Source organism: Phacochoerus africanus, chromosome 4 (genome assembly GCF_016906955.1).
Source record: "Phacochoerus africanus isolate WHEZ1 chromosome 4, ROS_Pafr_v1, whole genome shotgun sequence".
Taxonomy (NCBI): Eukaryota; Metazoa; Chordata; class Mammalia; order Artiodactyla; family Suidae; genus Phacochoerus; species Phacochoerus africanus.
The window spans coordinates 101,333,861-101,354,707 of record NC_062547.1 but is presented as its reverse complement, the minus strand read 5'-3'; the positions used below and the strand labels follow the sequence as shown (position 1 = coordinate 101,354,707).

The window sequence follows — 20,847 nt, the reverse complement described above, 5'->3', positions numbered from 1 at the left end:
GCAAGTGTGAGAAAGCAAAATTGACACTGACACTCTCTATTATTTGCAGCTTGGATCATGATGACTATGTTGATATGATAGATTCACTGTTGAGATATGTTAAGCAGCAAATAAAGTAAAAAGCAAGTATAGTGATGGATTTGCAGATTTAACACGAAGAAATCCAATATTTACTTTCACTGATTGCTTTTTAAATAGATTTTCAGGTCATTTCATATGAATTTGTTTATAACCAACAACAAATTATCCTTCTAGTGAGCTCTAGAATTAAAAAGTATACTGCAAAGGCAGTATAACAGAAGGTTAAATACTAAAGAAATTGATTATATGATTAAAATCATAGAATTTTAAAACTAGAAGGGTCCTTAAAGATCACTTTTATCTAATTTCCTTTTTGGTAGATGGAAACTAGAAAGAGGTATTGCATTTAAATTTTATTTGATAGCATAAATAAAAGTAAAGTCCTGATTTTTCACCACAATTATATTTTCCTACCTTTTCACAATGTCCTGAAAATGGTTCAAGTTGTTAAAAGACATTTAAAAATGGTGTAAGCCACAATTGTAGGTAACATTTTTTCTGTTTAAAGATAATAACACAAATTATGTTATTATAGTTGTATGTTGTCTATAAATAATATTACCCACATTGATAAAGTAAATGGCTTTCATAAACATGATTTTCTATCGAAAGCATTCTTATTAGAAGGCATTATAGCAAACAACTATCTCAAGATGTCAACCAAAGGCAGTTGTAGTAGGAAAATATAATGAAAGATGAAAAGCACATATATATTTTATATTACATATCATATCATATATACATGGTATATGATATGATATATATAAACTAGAGTTGTCCTATGCATTGTGGAAAATCTTTTTGGTTGTAACATAAGCCTAATGCCAGTATGCAAGGTGGGTATCATTTGAGTGTCCTATAATTCAATTCAGCAGTTCTAACACTAACTGCCTGGAGTTAGCACAGTCACTGCAAGTTTAAAGCTTGGTCCTACAAGATTGCGCCCACTTCACATGTGAGCAAGTGAGGTCTGCAAGGGATACCCACTTTTGCCAGGCTGATTCAGGGGCTCCCACGGGTTCAATAATTTGTTTGGATGACTCGCAAAACTTAGGAAAGTACTGTACTCCTGGATGCTAGTCGGATTCGTTTCCACTGAGCCACAGCGGGAATTCTGAAAGTGCCATACTCCTGATTATGGTTTTGCTAGAAAGCATACAGCTGAGGAACAGCCAAATGGAAGAGACTCATAGGACAAAGTAAGAAAAGGCTTAGGGTCGCAAAAACCAAATATGTATTTCTTATTATACTACAGGATGTGAGTCTTGAAGTAGAGATAGGAGGTTTTTTTTCAGATTTGGGACATTAGTTCAGAAAGAGGAAGTCAAATTTAGGCACTAGTGACCATTTAGAATGTTCAGAGGAGAAAGGGTCAAAGAATATGGTGACCATCTAAAACATGGCTCAGCAAACCTTTTTTGTTACATGCCAGGTAATAAGTGTTTTAGAATTTGTGCACCACACATGGCCACTGTGGTGCTTTTGTTTTGTTTTGTTTTTTGTTTTTACAGTATGTTAAAAATGTAAAAACTATCTTAGCTTGCAGGCCATAGAAAAAACAGGCTGCACCATAGTTTGCTGACACATGATTTAAAATACTTGGCATAGGAGAGGGAGAGTAGGTAAGTGGTGACCCTATAACACAGGAAGAGAAGTCATTTTAAGAAAACAACTTTGAATAAAATTTTGAACACATTGAGTTTAAGGGACCTTTGGATCAGCAAAGTAGAATTTTCTAGTAAGTGCTTGGAAATAAATATGTGTCGGAGTTTTGGAGAGTTAAGAGATGTGGACTTTGAATTTTCACCATCAAGATAATAGATGAATGAGGTTACTCAATGAAAAGCATGCAGAATAAGAAGAGGACCAATAACTTCAACATGAGATAGATATGAAGAGAAGTGAAAGAGAAATGTCCGTAGACCCCTTCCCAAGGGACTATGAGAAAATTTGGGAAGGCTACATAATGAGAACTAATAGGAAGAGGGGTTTTGGGGGTTTTTTTGTTGTTTTTTTTTTGTCTTTTTTCCTTTTCTAGGGCCACACCTGCAGCATATGGAGGTTCCCAGGCTGGGGTCCAATCGGAGCTGTAGACGCTGGCCTACACCACATCCACAGCAACTCGGATCCGAGCCGCATCTGTGATCTACACCACAGCTCACAGCAACGCTGGATCCTTAACCCACTGACCAAGGCCAGGGATCGAACTTGCACCCTCATGGTTCCTAGTCAGATTTGTTAACCACGGTGCCACGATGGGAACTCCAGGAAGAGTTTTTTTGAGGTCTGAGGAGAAAGTCCAATGAATAAAAAGAAAACAATTTTTTTTTTCTTTTTATGGCCACACCTGAGGCATATGTAAGTTCCTGGGCCAGAAGTCAAATTGGGGCTGCATCTGGCGGCCTCCACCACAGCCACAGCAACACTCGATCCGAGCTGCTTCTGCAACTTAGGCCACACCTCACGGCAACACAGGATTTTTAACCCCCTAAGTGAGGACAGGCAGGGATCAAACCCATGTCGTCACAGAGACGTCAGGTCCTTAACCTGCCAAGACACAATGGGAACTCTAAAAAAAATTTTTAAGTAAAATAAACATTCTCTGGTAAAATTACATAAAAAGCAGCAGTAGCTCTGAATGAAAAATGCTCAAGGAAGAGTTCCCATCAAGGCTCAGTGGTGAATGAACCCAACTAGTACCCATGAGGATTCGGGTTCGATCCCTGGCCTTGCTCAGTGGGTTAAGGATGTGGCATTGCTGTGGCTTGCTATAGGCTGGCAACCGTAGCTAGATTTGAACCTTAGCATGGGAACCTTCATATGCCACAGGTGCAGCCCATAAAAGACAACAACAACAACAACAACAAATGCTCAAAGAAAATATTTTAAATGAGAAGCAAGTCTAGAGAAAACTCTGTGGTAAATATCAGTGTTCAATGACAGAGATGAGAGAGGAGCCACTTAAGATGCTTATTGGTTTAATAAAAATTACTCTGGTTGTAATTTAAATTGCAACAACAATGAAAACACCAAGATTTATCGTGTGTATCTCACAGAACCAAAAGAAAACTGGATGACTGGTCAGTCAGAGGAGGAGAGGAATGGGGCAATTACAGGGGGCTCAGCCAGAAAAATCCATGCACCTTCTCTTGGGCGGTTGGAATTAATGTGGTTGGTTTACTACCAGTGATTCTCTGTCCATGTTTTCATTCCATAATTCAGAATTCATTTGTATGCATCTGATTGTTCCGCTGTTTATGACCCTGAATCTGTTAGTTATGACCAGGAGAGCTGGGTCCTCTAGCATAGAAATGCACCACCATTGTATATCTGACACAGAATAGCAGATAGAGAAAGAAATGTGAGCTGGCCAACCACTCAAAGTGGGGACTCCTACTAGGAGCCTCTGAATAAATGGTGTGAGAGGCTGGAAGAGAACAAAGAAGGCACAATAATTAGGAAAACTGACAAGAAAGAAGACAACTTCAAGGAAGGAGTAGCTATCAGTACCAAATAGAGCAGAGATTGAGTATGATAGGAACTGAAAACTATTTTGTCAGTTTCAGTTTAAGGATGGAGGCAGAAACCAGATGTTCTGGGTTGAGAAGTAAATGAGAGGTGGGAATGTAAGATTAAGAAATAAGGACTGCTATTTTGAGATGCTGGGCTTTGAAAGAAGGGGGTCCTAAGGAGGTTTTTGTTGTTTCTAAAAAGCAAGAAATGTGAATATGTTTATAGTCAGCTGAAAGGGATACTGATGATACAGGACTAATTGGTGATAATTGATGGAGCAAAGCCCTGAAAATCATTAAAGGGTATTTCAAAGTATATTTATTCATCAAGTTAATATTAATAAATAATATTGATGGGGAGTTTCCATTGTGGCTCAGCAGGTTAAGAACCCAACTAACTTCCATGAGGATGCAAGTTCAATCCCTCATCTCACTCAGTGGCTTAAGGATCCAGTGTTGCTACAAGCTGCCTTAGGTTGCAGATGCAGCTTGGATCTGGTGTTGCTGTGGCTGTGGGATAGACTGGCAGCTGCAGCTCCAATTTGACCCCTAGCCTGGGAACTTCCATATGCCGTAGGTGCAGCCATAACAAAAGAAAAAAAATATTGCCAGGAGCTCCCCTTGTAGCTCAGTGGGTTAAGGACCTGAGGATGTGGGTTTGATCCCTAGCCTTGCTCAGTAGGTTAAGGATTTGGTATTGCTGCAAGCTGCCGCATAGTTCACAGATCCATTGTTGCTGTTGCTGTGGCTTAAACTGGCAGCTGCAATTCTGATTCAACTCCTGGCCCAGGAACTTCCATACTCTGCAATGCGGCCCTAAAAAGTAAAAAGAAAAAAAATACTAATAATATTGCCAAAATTTAGGAGAACAGTGTCACATTACTCTAACTCATCAATACTATTAACATTTTAGGAGAAATATTTCAACCCTTGAAACATACTTTAAGAACCCTAACTCCTTTAGAAGCACCCATTTAGAGACAAAGTACATGCTAATTTCAAACATTTGTCTCTAACTATAAAAAGTGAATTCCTTAAAAATATAATTGATGTTTCATAAGCTGTTTATTATTCATAGTTTCTACATTATACAACTGCCTTATAAAAAGTGCTCCAAAACTTAAACTTTCTAATGCAGATGTGCTGTTTTCCAAATTTAATAAGGTTTTACTATACTTGAAAATTCATTAATCATAACCCCATGATTTTTAACATTATTTAGCTCTAATCTCAAAATATATAATAGTTTTATGACTTCTAAATCATGTGAAATGTATGAGTTCCAAGTTCTAAAAGAGTGCTGAAATTAAAATTCATTTTCAATTATCTTGTTTTCACTGTTGTATTAAAGTAAGAGATGGCTAGGATTATATATTGAAGATTATAAGAATTATTAAAATGAAAATATTTTCTAGAAAATGAAATGCACCAAAAAATAAAGAGAGCATTGTCAATTTGGTGAGTGAAGCATATGACAATTAATTCTATTTGCTTGTCAAGCTACAATAGTGTATTCTGATTGATCCTGTCAATTTCTACTTCATACATACACACATAAATTACTAATAGAGGAATTACAATAAAGTATTTTAAATTTTATCAAAGGGGATTTTAATAGCTGTAGTGTGTTGATATGAGCACTCAATGGATATATATTATACTCTAGCCCATATAATTATAGTAATCAGAACTTCCACAGTTATTATTAGTAGAAAGCATAGCAATCTGTGGGGGAAAACCTAATAGATAGCTGAGAGTTGAGAAAATAAATCAAATAAAATAACAAGTTCATTATTTCCTAATTTAAGACTTTAATGTTATAAGGGATCTGAAATGACTGTCAACAAACTGAGATCCATTTGAGTTGTTTCTCAGTCTTTGGAGTAGTCTAAAACATTAAATTTTCTACTCTCAGTAACTGATGAAAAGAAAATTTTGGCAACTCTGAATCATCACAGTGGAATATCTAGCCTTAAAAAAAAAATAGGGAAATTTTATAGGTTTCATAATGAATTAAATTTATAATGGTTCTAGGGAAAGCTTTTAAATATATTTGGCAGTAAATAAACCAACATATATAAGTGGTAAAATAATGTTTTTTAAGTACAAATTTATATAAAGAGGGAATTTATGTCTTTGTGATTAAGGCCAGCCTTTGAAGCAGTTTGAATCCCTCCCAGCTTTGCTACTTCCTATGCAAGTGATATTGGACAAGTCGTGAACTTTGCTGTGCCTCAATTTCTACATCTTTAATATGCAAACTATAATGGTAACTATCCCATAGGATTAAGGTAAGAGTTAAATGAGTTCAAATATGTAAGGTACTTAGAACAATGCATAGCCCATATAAATGCTATGTAAGTGTTAACTATTATTATCTTTAATATTATTATTACTTAGCCATTGTACCTTTAATCTGTGTCTCAATGAATGAGTGCACTGAACTCCATAAAGTAGTTAAAGTTAAATTTTGAATGCAATAAAAGTTAAATTTTGAATTACATAATTTTGGTGGGACTTCGTAAATGGTATAGGAAGACTACTTTGTGACTAAATATGGATGGAAAAGTAAAAATGAGCCAGGAGAAAAGCCTGGCAGATTTAAGAATGATGATCTAGTCAAAGTTTATTTTTACTTTTCTTTTTTATCAAGACAGCAACTCAAATTAAACCAGCAATACATAGAATAATGCAAATCTTAAAAATACCAAGAATAATAGCTCAGGGATATACGATAGCTGTAAAGGGCTGACTCCGTAATGTCACTCTTTTTCTTGTGGAGGCATAATATCCAATGTCAGCTGGTCTCAGACATCTGTTGTTGAGTGAAGAGTGTGTCAGTTCAGAGGAGCCCAGAAACATAGGGTGATTGCTGCTTAGAATATCTTAGGGAGCTGCCCGTTGAGGGATGGAATATCAGTACAGGGTATCTACCTATTACTGTAAAAGAACCTCTTGCTGCCTCACCTTTCCTCTTTTCATACAATATTTGTTGTTAATGGAGTTCCTGCTGTGGCACAAGGGGATTGGTAACTTCTCTGGAGAGTTGGGACTCAGGTTCAGTAACAGGCCCAGCACAGTGAGTTAAGGATCTTGTGTTGCCCCAGCTGTGGTATACGTTGCAGCTGTGGCTTGGATCTGATCCCTTGGCCCAGGAACTCCCATATGTTGTGTGGTGGCCAGAAAAGGAAAAAAGAATACACACACTCATATATTTGTGCTAAGCTATAGATCCTATTTTAGCTTTTCATGTAGCAGTCCTGGGGAAAGGAACAAGGAAGGATTAAAAATAGCTCTGAGTCCAAGATACAGGAAAAATGATAGTACTGATGAGTAAAATAGTCCATTGGAAGAGTTAATTTGGAGGTGTTCAGAAATATGTCCTTCTACCATTTTTTATAGAACAAAACAACTTCATGGCTAGAATAAACCTCAGAGCCTAATAAATCCATTCACCTCATTTTATAAATGAGGAACATAAGCTCCATTCCTCTTGACTGATTGAGCGACTTACCCAAAGTCACAGAGACATTAGCAGACCAGGATCAGGACTCAAATCTATTGATTCTTGGTTCAATGATGTTTAGAGTTAAATGTGTTTTGTTACAGAGCAACATTTTAAAACTCGTTCAGTTATGTGTGGAATGTATAATTATTTTTAATTAATCAGCATACCCCACTTTGGTCATGCTATTATTAGCAGTGTTTGTTTTAGGTTAGACAGTGATATTGAATGGTAAAACTTCAGGTAAGCCAGGGCTGGTGGGCACATTAATTCCACAAACTGTCCGTAGATTTGAAAAGGCACATGACCCTTCTTCCTAGGCTTTTCCACAGAACAAAAATCACATGATCCAATGTTTCTTTTACTAAGTAAATTTTAGTTTGGATCTTTTTCCCAAAGGTTGGTTTTTCTAGCTTTCACTCCTTTTTTAATAATGTTGGTCCTAAGATGAAAAGCACTTAGGAGTTTTATTATTGAAGAAATCTAAAAAAGATAAAATAAAGACTCCAACCATTATATGTGTATCCTTTTTTTTTTTTTTTCTTTTTAGGGCCACACCCACAGCAAGTAGAAGTTCCCAGGCTAGGGGTCGAATTGGAGCTGTAGACGCTGTCCTACGCCACAGCCACAGCAACGCCAGAACTGAGCTGCTTCTGCAGCCTACATCACAGCTCACAGCAACGCCGGATCCTTAACCCAAGGTCAGGGATCGAGCCCGTATCCTCATGGATACTAGTCAGTTTCGTTACCCAGTGAGCTACAACAGTCACTTCCAAAAGGTGTATAATTTTAAAGTATGTCAAAGGACAACTAAGAGTCCAAAATTACTTTTATGTGCTTTCTTTTGATCTCATAAGGTTTTGTTGTTTTTTTTTGTTTGTTTGTTTGTTTTATTGCTTTCCTGTATTGTTTTCTGGCAGTGCTTATAGTATGTTCATATTTTATTATGGTCACTGTTATTAGAAATTTATAACTCAACTGTTAAAATTTGCCTATGGCTGAAACACTACTACAGATGTTTGGTTTAGATATAATTCTTCAAACATAATTCATCTTTAAAAGACAATATTTAATATTACATTGGCTGTTATTTTAAATATTAGACATTTTATTTTTAATCCTCTATGAAAAACAATCAGAAACATCACAAGAGAATGAACATTTAAAAACAGCATTGTAGAATGGCAATTCGAAAAACCAAGTTAATAGTACTTTAAACAGTTATAGTTATCATCTTTGATCATGCCTTAGGATAAGAACCTTTGTTCATTCTGATAAATTATTATTGTGTTCCTGATGACAGTTTAATAGAAATACAAACAGAATATCTAGCTATATTTTGATCCATGCCTTCACAGCCTCTTCCTTTTTCCCCTTAGATTTTTTTAAAAGTAATTCTGTCTTTTTGAAATACCTCTGAAGTATTTGTCAAAGTACATTGGACCCTGAATAATTTACTTCTCCGTCGTTTAGATCATATTTATCTTTTACTTAGAGAATAGCAGTAATCTTTCTACTGGCTCCCTTTCTTTTTTTTCTTTTTTTTTTGTCTTTTTTGTCTTTTTTAGAGCTGTACCTGCAGCATACGGAGGTTAGGGGTCGAATCTGAGCTGTAGCCACCGGCCTATGCCACAACCACAGCAACGCAGGATCTGAGCCGCATCTGCGATCTACACCACAGCTCATGGCAACACCAGATCCTTAACCCACTGAGCGAGGCCAGGGATCAAACCCACATCCTCGTGGATGCTAGTGGGATTCATTAACCTCTGAGCCACAACGGGAACTCTTGGCTCCCTTTCTTATGGTCTTACTCTTATTGCTCTTTGTTGAGAGGAGAAACTGTTCAACCACTCACTCTCTCTGCTCTTTTGTGACACCCTGCACAGTATCAGACATACTGTGGGCCCACAAAGTACTTGTAAGGAAATGGGAGGCTTGGTGTCTGCTCATACATATTCTGTGGGTCCTTTCTCATCACAGGGATCATTGCCCTCCTAATGACAAAACAAAAACAAAAACACAAAAAACTTCTAAATCCAAACTTTAGCATTGCCTATGTGTCTACTCTCCCTCTTTTATCTCTCACGTTGGTCCTGAGCATCCCTCTTCATTCAGGTTAATTTTCTCATCTTACTAGTTATATTTGCCCCTCAAATTTTCTTTTATCCTATCATACAGCATCTCAAACCTACTGCCTCTTTACCTGTAAAGGTGACTCTTGTTTTTGTCCGTCATCACCTTGGAAACTTACTATAAATATGGAAGCATCACAGATCTATGCTGGTCATATGAAAACTTTGAACCATCATCATTCTGGTACCCACCCCATCATTGTTATCAAATGACATTCCTTTATAATGGCAGTCTTTGTTTGTATCGACTAACTTCTCTACTGAAGTTAAATAGAGAAAATCATACAACCATGTAGATGGGGAATCCTTTAAAATCATGGTCACCAACCTCATCTGAATGTTCAATATGTTTCAGTCCATTGTTGTTTTATCCCAGAGCTGATTTCAATGGACGCAATATACATATTTAATATTGAAATAACACAAAACAATAGATTTTCTTTTAACAGTGTTTGTAATTTCAAATAACACAAAATAATATAAAAAGTTTGGTGAAGTGGTCACAGTTAGTCAAGAGATATTTTAAAATTGTGTAAGGTTTGAATCAGATTTTAAAAGAAGTGATAAACAAATTGGCCAGAGAGAAGTATTAAGGTTGGAAGATGTTTTATGTGAGGACATAGAAAATGTAAAAGATCGTACATCTGAGAACCAGAAAAAAAAATTTTTTAAGCTATATAAAATGATAAAAACTTACTGCAAAAACAGGAAAATGCTAAGTATAAAGAAGAAAATAAGGAGTTCCCATTGTGGCTCAGTGGTTAACATATCCGACTAGGAACCATGAGGTTGTGGGTTCGGTCCCTGGCCTTGCTCAGTGGCTTAAGGATCTGGTGTTGCTGTGAGCTGTGGTGTAGGTTGCAGACGCGGTTCGGATCTGGCATTTCTGTGGCTCTGGCATAGGCCGGTGGCTAGAGCTCCAATTAGACCCCTAGCCTGGGAATCTCCATATGCCACAGGAGCGGCCCTAGAAAAAGCAAAAAGACCAAAAAAAAGAAGAAGAAGAAAATAAAATCAACCATAGTCTATCAGTCTGTCCAGGGATAACCATTTTGACATTTTGGTTCGTATCATTGCTATATTCTTCAATGTTTGGATGATTGGTATCCAGTTAACTGATTTGTTTCTCAAGAGACCAGCATCCTCAAGTTTTAAAACCAAATAGATCTGGGTTCAAGCCCTACCCCTAACACTGGGTATCTTTGTTACCTGGACATGTTAGTTAAGCTCTTAGAACCCAAGTTCTTTTCCCTGCAAGTGAGAATAATAACTGTTTTGTAGAGTTATTATGAAGATTAAGAAGGATGATGTATATAAAGTTCCTTATACACAGTAGATATACAACAAATCATATTACTATTTTGGTATTGTATTTAAACCAACTCCTATACATATTTTCCTGAGTTTTGAATGTGTGGGAGACTGAACTAACAAGGCTCTACAATATTGACAAAGTGGGACAACTCTGAACAGAGTATTGATATATAACTTGTTTTATTACAGAGAAGATGGCTACAAACAAAATAGTTACTATGTTTGAGTTCTCTATAAGAACCCTATGCCATTCAAATCTTTCCATTGTGAAAGTGAAATTTTATTTTCTTGAAATAATTTTTCTTTTTTTGTCTTTTTACGGCCGCACCCATGGCACATGGGGGTTCCCAGGCTAGGGGTCTAATCAGAACTACAACTGCCAGCCCATGCCCCAGCCACAGCAAGGCCAGATCCGAGCCACGTCTACACCATAGCTCACAACAGTGCCGGATCATTAACCCACTGAGCAAGGCCAGGGATCGCAACCTCATCGTTTCTAGTTGGATTCGTTTCCACTGTACCACGATGGGAACTCCCACTTGCAACAATTTTTAATGACTCATCATCTCAAAACTTAAACCACTGTAAAAGGTTTTAAGAAGTGCAAATACATAAACTGAATTTATTAGTAGTAATATTGGCCATTGGTTTTAGAAATGACTATTATTATAGTTATTAGCTGTAATTAGTTGAGCTGCTAGGAAAATGTGAAGATATTAGACTTACTGGTATACAGAAATATTGAGGTTTTGTTGTCCTGAAGAGGCAGGGACTTTGACTTTTTGCAGCTACATCCTTAGCTTCTACAGCAGTGCCTATTATGTATCAAGCACTCAATGAATACATACGGAAGAATGAATAATTGAAATTTTAGTAGTGAGAAAATGCATATCTCCCTAGAAGTATTTTTATATTTGTTTTATTTTTTTTAATTTTTTAATTTTTATTTTTTTGTCTTTTTGCTTTTTCTAGGGCCGCTCCCACAGCATATGGAGATTCCCAGGCTAGGGGTCTAATCAGAGCTGTAGCCACCTGCTTATGCCAGCCGCAGAAACGCGGGATCCGAGCTACACCACAGCTCACAGCAACGCCAGATCCTTAAGCCACTGAGCAAGGCCAGGGATCGAACCCGCAACCTCATGGTTCCTAGTTGGATTTATTAACCACTGCACCACCACAGGAACTCCTATATTTAAGTTTTAGTCCATTATAAATATGTAGGTTGACAGGGGTCCCAGAGGAATTCAAGGGAATTTTCCTTCTTCTCATATAAATAGGACCAGCAAATGAGACTTTAAAAATTCTGAGGTTACCATTGCTAGGTCATTATGTTGACAAGAGTGGAAGGAAGTTGTTGAATTCTTGTTGCAACAACCCTTGTTCACCATCATCTCTGAGGCTTCAAAATTTTTTCTTTTATTTTATATTTATTCGAGTATATAGTTGATTTGAAGTGTTGTGTCAATTTCTGCTGTACAGCATAGTGACCCAGTCATACATATATATACATTCTTTTTCTCATACTATCTTCCATCACATTCTATCCCAAGAAATTGGATATAGTTCCCTGTGCTGTACAGCAGGACCTCATTGCTTATCCATTCTATAAGCATCTATCAGCTGCCATTTCTTTTGCAACTCTTGGTTACAGTGAGAAGAAGCGGATGCTTAAGTACTCTCTATTTTCTTCAGTTTTCAGACCTTGGAGAAGTGTGAAAACTAGGTCACACCTCATGAAATTTAAATGACAAAATACTCTGCTTAGGTTAATGATACCCTAGTTTTTCTACTGATATATTTTTTTGCCTATAAATGGAGTTGTTATTTTGGCATTAGTATTACAACTTGAAATGGATTTTTTTTTTCTTCATTTTGGGGAAACTGACATGTTGTTTATTCTTATTCCTCAGAATGTATTGGGGAGATGAATATTCCCATAATTCTTTTGATCTACATTGTTTGTTAAATTCATTTCCTGGAGAGTTGGAGTTTAAGCAGATCTTCAGTGACATTGATGAAAAGATAGAACAAAATGCTACAAGGTAAATATTGATAATTATTTTTAAAAACTTAGTTTCATGTTTAATTTACAGGAATTTTATCTAGTCTAGTTTTGGCGTTTCCTGCTCTTAAGTTAATTTTAGGTTTTAATTATCATTAACTTTACTGAAAAAAATTGATTAGACCCTCCCATCTAGATTTTAACATGACCTTTCCTTTCTGATTACTACTTTAAAAAGGCCTAGAAACTAGAAAATATAGGCACTGCCTTCAAATAAATAAATTAAAGTTTGTTGAAGTGCTATTATTTGGAAGGAAGAAACTTTCCTCTACCCTTCTTGGTTCTTTAGTGTGGTCTAAGAAATAAATTTACATGAGATAAATGAACAGAAGGAAATCAAAAATTTAATAATATATGTACATGGAAGAGACCCAGAAAGACTGAGTAACTGGCCCAAATGGCCACAACCCTCACCTTAAATACTATCCCTGGTAAAGACAGAAGATGTTGAGGATGAAGAGAGTCAGTAAGGGCAGTGAGAAGAAAAAGCACAGTAAACAGGTGTAAGGTTTTTAATGCAGGTTTAAGTCAGTGCCTTCTCCATTGGTCATCTTCCTCTGCCTGGTACAGTGAGGGAGACACCCTTACAAATGGAGATTTCCCTTATAAATGTGAATGTTTCTTACCAAAGAGTAAATCCCACTTGGTTTTCAAAGTGTTTACCATGTGTGTTTCTTAGAAAACAACCAGCTGAAAATAATTAATATGCCAAAGAGACATATTTTAGGGTGGCACATTCTGTTCCCCTGCACTATTCATGATTTCTTTGAGTTTGCCAATGTTGCTGGCCTGGATTTTCATTAATTTGTTTAGAGCCTTCTCATTTGATGGACAAGCACAGAGATTAAAATTTTGAAATTAAGGTATTAAAATAAAATGGTAGTATTAAGCCATGGATTGCTTGAATTACTGAAAGCAGAACATTAAAATTATTTTTATGTAACATTTGTCATTTTAAGTCTTTTCACTTACTTGGGAGGTTGGAGGGTCCCATCTATGCAAAGTTAGTCGCTATCACCTACTCCAAAATTAGTGTTATCAAATACTGAGGGAAGCTGAGACAGCCAAGCAGATTTCCACTAATACATATTCTCTGATAAGAAGGGACTTTGTCTTCATGGATATTTGTGGATCCTAGAGTCACTTCTCTTATCTGAATCCTTTTGGTCTTAGATTCTAATAATTCACCTCATGCAGGTTATAAATAAGCAAACCACAGTAAAAATTTCTACTATACAATTATGTATAGTGTTTCCTTTTTAAAAATTTATAGGATTACATTGAATTATCAAAGAAATTGAAACAAGCAAGATTTTCCTATAATTTTTTTCTTCATGTTTACATTAGAATACAGTTAATTTTTCATCATAACAATGGGCATAAATAACTTAAATTCAAAAGATAGCATGTTGCTGGGGAATTATAATTAAAAACAAAATCTTCTACAGTCCCATAAATCCTCTCTACAAAGGCCCAAGAGAAAGAAAAAACTTTTATTTCAACAAGCATTAAACCAGACTGTACTGTGCATCCCAGGCATTCTGCTAAGACATTACAACGACAGAAGGACCACAGCCCTTTATATAGTAGGTATACCCATTACATATTTTCAAGATAAACAGGATTTGACAGCACATTTTTTCACACATAATTCATCCTAACTTTACCATGATTAAAGAACACTTGTGTTTGCTAATTGGCTTCATCCTGAGGAGCAGAAAATTTCTTGTATCTTTATCGAAGAAGCAGTTTTGCAAATTGAAATAAGGCACCCAATGAAGTTAGGCACTTAACTCCTCACAGGAAATGAGAGATGGGGGGCTACCTCCCTTGGTATTGGCATTTCAAAAAGATGACTCCCAGGTCCTTGAGATAGACAGTCCTGACCAAGAAAACTGCCAAAAGGTCTCTCTAGTATTTCAAGGAATACATTTCAAAGAGATGAAAAAGTTCATACAATTACAAGTTTCCAAAGTAAATGCTTAAAGGAAGATAAATTAACAAGTCACTTATCTATATTCTAGAGATGGTTAATATATTTCTTTTCACTAAATGATACTAAAAAAATTTTTATTGCAGTATAGTTGATTTACAGTGTGTTAGTTTCAAGTGTACAAGTGATTCAGTTATACATGTATTCATAGGGAGATGATTATATTAAAACAAATTTTAAATCTTTTTTTAAAAAGTAACCTTTGTTCTTAATGGCCTTGAGGCTCCATCCAAACAAGTCACTGAACTCTTATCCTTTGTCATAGACTGCTTCATTTTTATTTGCTAAACCATCTGTAGTTAATTTCCTGCCCTACCTGGTCAATAAGAAATCATATTTAGAAGTAAAACAGTGATTAAAATATTGTATTTTGCATTCATAAATTGTTATTTAGGTCAAAAGTCAGATGTTAGTATTAAAAAGAAAATATGACATGAAATATAAGGATATAATTTTTAAATTAAAAATATTTTATTGCCTATATATTAAAACAAACCTGGAGCAAAACCACCTCAAGTGACCATTGATCTTCATGAGGGGTAAAATAAGGGAGAATTGTATGTGCTGTGTGCTACATTTAGAATCAAGTCTATTTTTCATCAAATTCAATTATGTTTTTATTATACTCTAGAGAATAAACATAATAGTATAGGGTGTATATATTTTTAAAAATAAAATACTGAATAATAACCATGGTTCAGAAGAGTGTAAATCATTTATGCACTCATTTATTGCCTTCTAACAGAATAGCTTTTAGAAAATTGTATGTCACGACGAATCAGTTATGCCACACTTACACTGCAGTAGTTGAATTACCCTTGGCATTTTTGTATTCTAACCGTTCTATTTATCTCTCAATGGTGTACATTGAATAAGTAATGAACATCTGTATGATATGGCTTTCCCCAATACTTTTAAAAGAAAAAAAAAAACCTTAGTAATTCATTTTTAAATATGGTATTTTTCCTTACCCTTGAATTTTTAAACTTGTATTTCTAGCAGTGACCCTGAATTCTAAGTGTGAATTCCTTCTCTCTTCTTAATATCATCAGGTTTTATGAGCCACAGGGTCTTTTGCTTCCCAAAGCAGTGATTCACCAGAATGGACTGGAGTGCCCAGAGGTCACTGAACCTTCACCTGCCCTTCAAGAGAGGCTGTCATTCTCGCAGACCATTTTCACTTTACATCCTCATTTCCATTCAAGTCAGAGCTAGGTGACTCTTAGGTCTGACAGTGGAAATCAGTGATGGTGAATCATTTACCTTTAACACATAGCAACATTGTTAGCAGGAGGGTGAATAACCTGCCAAAAAGGAATGCTCTGAATGTTGTATCCACAGACTTAGTTCAGTAACTGAAACCACATGTAGCACCAAAATATTTTTTGAGCTGAATAAAACTTATTAGTTGAATATGATATTGAGGTATATAAGTTCTCTTGGGGCCATAATATGACCTGAATCATTTTTCTCCTCTTAATGTTCAGTTGGATAGATATAATTGTATCATGGAGAGTTTCTTTTATCTTTCTCTTTACTAATTATAGTCAAACTTTGTATGTACCCAAGGATGTAAGTTTTGCTGGCACTGTGCAGGATTACTGCCTTTTTTTAAAATCTAAAGATAGAACAAGAAGTGTTACCAGTACCATGGATAATATCATTTGTCTTGATCCAAGAGAGGTGAGGTTAGGGTAGGGGGAAGGGAATTAACTTCATATCATGAGAGAATATTGAATACCTGGTTTCTATACATTAAACCATGCTGTTTCAAGGTGACATATTGAACCACTTTCTCATCATCTTCTGTCACCATTAGCTCCATTATTTGAATGTCCATGGCATTTTAACTTCTTTCTGCAGGGTTGTGTATTACAGGCCCTCAGAACTTTCCTTAGACCTCTGCTTCAGGAGGCTGAGATAAGTAGTAGGATCAGAAGCTCTGTTACACGGTTGTTGAGAGTTTCTTTCAGGCAATGCATACATGTTAAGTGTTTGACAATTTTTAAAAATATAACTTTTATGTATGTTAGCTTTACCTACTCTTGGCCAAATATGCACACAACAATAAAGTATTATTGTTTGGAGGCATTCCTAAGGAACGTTATTGGAATTATCTTTTCACAGAAAATAAGTAAAGAGGAGTGTCTTCCTATTTATAAACTGTTTTAATAACCAAAGTATGAGTAGCATTGTACTAAAAATAAGGGGATTGAGCCAGCAGTAGTCAGTTCACTATTCCCCACTGAGGGTCAGAGTTAATAGTCCATGGGGAGGTAAGTCCCTACTTCTGAGATACCAATCAGAGGTGCCCAGGGAAAACAGCCCAGCTGTGAGGACAAGTACAGGGGACGAAAACTAATAGGGGGCTGAGCCCTGGTAATGAGATGTGGCTGCATGGCTGGCTTATCTTTCTTGTAGATGATTGATGCCTTGAGGGCTAACCCAACCTTGATGGCTTTCCCTGGAAAAAGGCCTTGTCAAGGATGCAGTAACATCAACACCTTGTCTAAAAAAGGGTCACTAACAACACAGCCTTTGCTAATCACAATTTTTATACGAGAATCAGGACTAAGAATATCCTTTTATGAGATGTGGGATGGAGCTGAGTTGGGGATGGAAGCTAGTTTTGTTATTTCCTTTCTGCTTTAAAGACTAACTGTGCGTCCTTGTATTCCCACTGCCTAAAACAGTTTTGGTACAAAGTAGGCTAGAAGATGGTCAGTAACTGTGTTTGTTAGACATCCATTATGTTTGCTCTAACTTAAGCTAGTGTGAAGTTAGACGAGTAGAATGTGATAGAGGAAGCTATGATCAAGTGCTAGTTTTCTTTTCCATTAAGTATTTTACATTATAAAAATAATACACAGGGAAAATTTCAGACAGTAGAGAAAGGCAAATATAAGGAAAAGTTGAGTACAGAGGACAAGAATGAGGAAAAGTTTTCTTACTCTACTGATCCTCCTAGTCTTGATCTTCAGAGGTAACCTGTATTGATGAATTATTGCATAACTATCCAGAAGTGTTCTTTATGTATATATGCCTGTACCCAAAAATATATTCCCCTTTTTATGCAAATGGGAATTTGTGTATGTACTGCAGTTATACACATATGTTTACTTAATGTATTTTTAAAATCTCTCAGTATAATAAGCCAATTCCCTCTTCATGAGTATGTACATTATTTTCAGTTTCTCTGCTACTACTGCACATACATGCATATGTGTGTCCTTTCTTCCTTAAAAAAGTTTATGGGTTGGTTCTTAGAGGTTGTACAATTAGCTGTTATAAACTTGTTCTCCAGCAGTGCTGCACCTGACTTCGCTTCCTGTAGGCAGAATGTGAAACTGTAGGTTGTATGTCCTGCCTCCTCACAATGTAACCACAGGTATTATTAAAACTCTTTAAGTTTGTAGGAGTTCCCGTCATGGCTCAGGAGTTAACGAGCCCAACTAGTATCCATGAGCCTGCAGGTTCAGTCCCTGGCCTTGCTTAGTGGGTTAAGGATCTGGCGTGGCCATGACCTATGGTGTAGGTCCCAGACACAGCTCAGATCCTGCGTTACTGTGGCTGTGGTGTAAACCAGTCCTACAGTTTAGATTTGACCCATAGTCTGGGAACCTCCATATGCTGTGGGTGTGGCCCTAAAAAGACAAAACCAAAAACCAAAAACAGAAACACCTCTTAGTTTGTAACCTGCAGTCAAATCTGTTATCTGGTTTAATGATTAAATTTATCTGGGCAGTGGAGATAAAGACGTAGAGTAGATGTGTTCATACATTTCTTCTGATTTTCATTATTATATATCCTCCCTCTCTCTTCTTTATCAAGAAGAGAATCAAGGGAATCATCACAGAACAAATGCTCATAAATTTCCCACTTTTTTTCTGATTTCAGTTTGTGTGGTTTCATCGGGATAAGCTGCATTCTGACTAGTAACTGTACTAAAATTTGGAAGCTGGGCAAACCTCCATAGATAAAAAAGAAAGCACATTAACTTACTCTTGCCAGTCATGAGTTTTAAACTGTCATGTCCTAATACCTCCATAGAACGTTTCTGGGAAATGTTCTTTATATTGTTAACATAGCCCTGTGCCACTTCATGGGAGCTCCCTTTGACACTACAGTCTATGGAAAGGAATCCTAATTTAGATGTAAATTTGAGAAGGAAGAAGAGGTCTAACCGTGCCTTGGCATATGGTGCCAGGCTCACTCTAGTACTGCCAGGACTAAACTGCCTTTGGCTGGAAGGTAGGGAGTATTTCATAATTGGTTGATTCTTTTGGAAGCACTTCAGATTTTTTAGGTTGGCACAGCCCTACAACTGGGTTTGAACTTTCCTGAAGCAATCTGGACCCTTCTAAAGCCTCTCTAAACTTTTGTGTTGAGGATTGGTGGTATAAAGCAACAAATACTTGAGAATTCTTTTTTTTTTTTTTTTTAATAATTTTTTTTATTTTCCCACTGTACAGCAAGGGGGTCAGGTTATCCTTACATGTATACATTACAATTACATTTTTTCCCCCACCCTTTCTTCTGTTGCAACATGAGTATCTAGACAAAGTTCTCAATGCTATTCAGCAGGATCTCCTTGTAAATCTATTCTAAGTTGTGTCTGATAAGCCCAAGCTCCCGATCCCTCCCACTCCCTCCCCCTCCCTCCCCCTCCCTCCCCCTCCCTCCCCCTCCCTCCCCCTCCCATCAGGCAGCCACAAGTCTCTTCTCCAAGTCCATGATTTTCTTTTCTGAGGAGATGTTCATTTGTGCTGGATATTAGATTCCAGTTATAAGTGATATCATATGGTATTTGTCTTTGTCTTTCTGGCTCATTTCACTCAGTATGAGATTCTCTAGTTCCATCCATGTTGCTGCAAATGGCATTATGTCATTCTTTTTTATGGCTGAGTAGTATTCTGTTGTGTATATATACCACTTCTTCCGAATCCAATCATCTGTCGATGGACATTTGGGTTGTTTCCATGTCCTGGCTATTGTGAATAGTGCTGCAATGAACATGCGGGTGCACGTGTCTCTTTTAAGTAGAGTTTTGTCCGGATAGATGCCCAAGAGTGGGATTGCGGGGTCATATGGAAGTTCTATGTATAGATTTCTAAGGTATCTCCAAATACTTGAGAATTCTAACTCTGAAGTTTCTTTCATGCTGTCTCCCTCATAGAATAACTCTGAACAGAAGGTGGGTTAACAGTAGATGGAAATCTTGGGAGGCTGTTTATATAGTCCAGATGAGAGATGATAACCTGAGCCAGGTATAGGCCTGGAAAGGGGAGGATTCATTTGAGAAAATCTTAACGCGAATGTTGTTAACAGGATTTGGCTTCAAGGTTATTTTTTTTCCCTGAAAATATAGTTAAAGCTTTTTGAAATAAATAAAGCATCTTGAAAATATACATATCTAATTTCCTACTACACTTTTTAGCCATTAAAGCAGTTGTTTTATGAATCCTTTTCTCAACCTTAAAAAAAATGTTGTCTATAAATATCCTTCTCTTGGGAAAATAAGTTTTTATGTCATGGCTGACTTATGGTTTAATGACACAGTAGTTTTTCTGTCTCAGCTCTCTTCCCTATTAATTGTCTGTTAAGTCCAAGGAATTTTAATCATCTCTTTAGGCAAGCTGAACTTATCTAAATACAAGAAAACTCTAATTTACCTCACAACTCTGTCTTGGTGTTTTTAGATATGTGATAGAATTGAAAAAGCCCTTTCCTTTGACTGAATTTATATTGTTGGTGAGAAGTATAAAGAACTTCAAGGAAGTTCCCTTGTGGCTCAGAGAGGTAAGGATCCCACATTGCTGCAGCTGTGGCTCAGGCCACAACTGCAGTGTGGGTTCAATCCCTGGCTTGGGAACTTCCACATGCCACAAGTACGGGCAAAAATAAATAAATAAATAAAATAAAAGCTTACAAAAAAAATTTTTAGGAGCTCCCCTTGTGCCTCAGTGGAAACAAATCTTACTAGTAACCATGAGGTCACAGGTTCGATCCCTGGCCTCTCTCAGTGGGTTTAGGATCCCGCACTGCTGTGAGCTGTGGTGTACGCCGCAGATGCAGCTCAAATCCTGTGTTGCTGTGGCTGTGGCTTGGGCTGGCAGCTATAGCTCCGATTCAACCCCTAGCACACGAACTTTCATATGCCCCAGATGTGGCCCTTAAAAAAAAAAAAAAAATTTGATGTTTACATTTCCCATATCATGAAAAGTCTTTATTCTCTACCCTAATCT

The 20,847-nt window shown here is 36.7% G+C and overlaps 1 protein-coding gene across 4 annotated transcripts in view; it reads left to right on the top strand.

Annotated features, from left to right (window-relative positions):
* KIAA0825 (KIAA0825 ortholog) overlaps nt 1-20,847 on the top strand; it is a 402,395-nt gene that overhangs the window by 34,074 nt on the left and 347,474 nt on the right. For all 4 annotated transcript variants that reach the window (XM_047778295.1, XM_047778296.1, XM_047778298.1 and 1 more), the window contains one exon: nt 12,458-12,589. In XM_047778295.1, coding sequence (XP_047634251.1) covers nt 12,459-12,589 — 131 coding nt within the window. In that variant the 5' untranslated portion in view covers nt 12,458. The remainder of the gene's footprint in view (nt 1-12,457; nt 12,590-20,847) is intronic.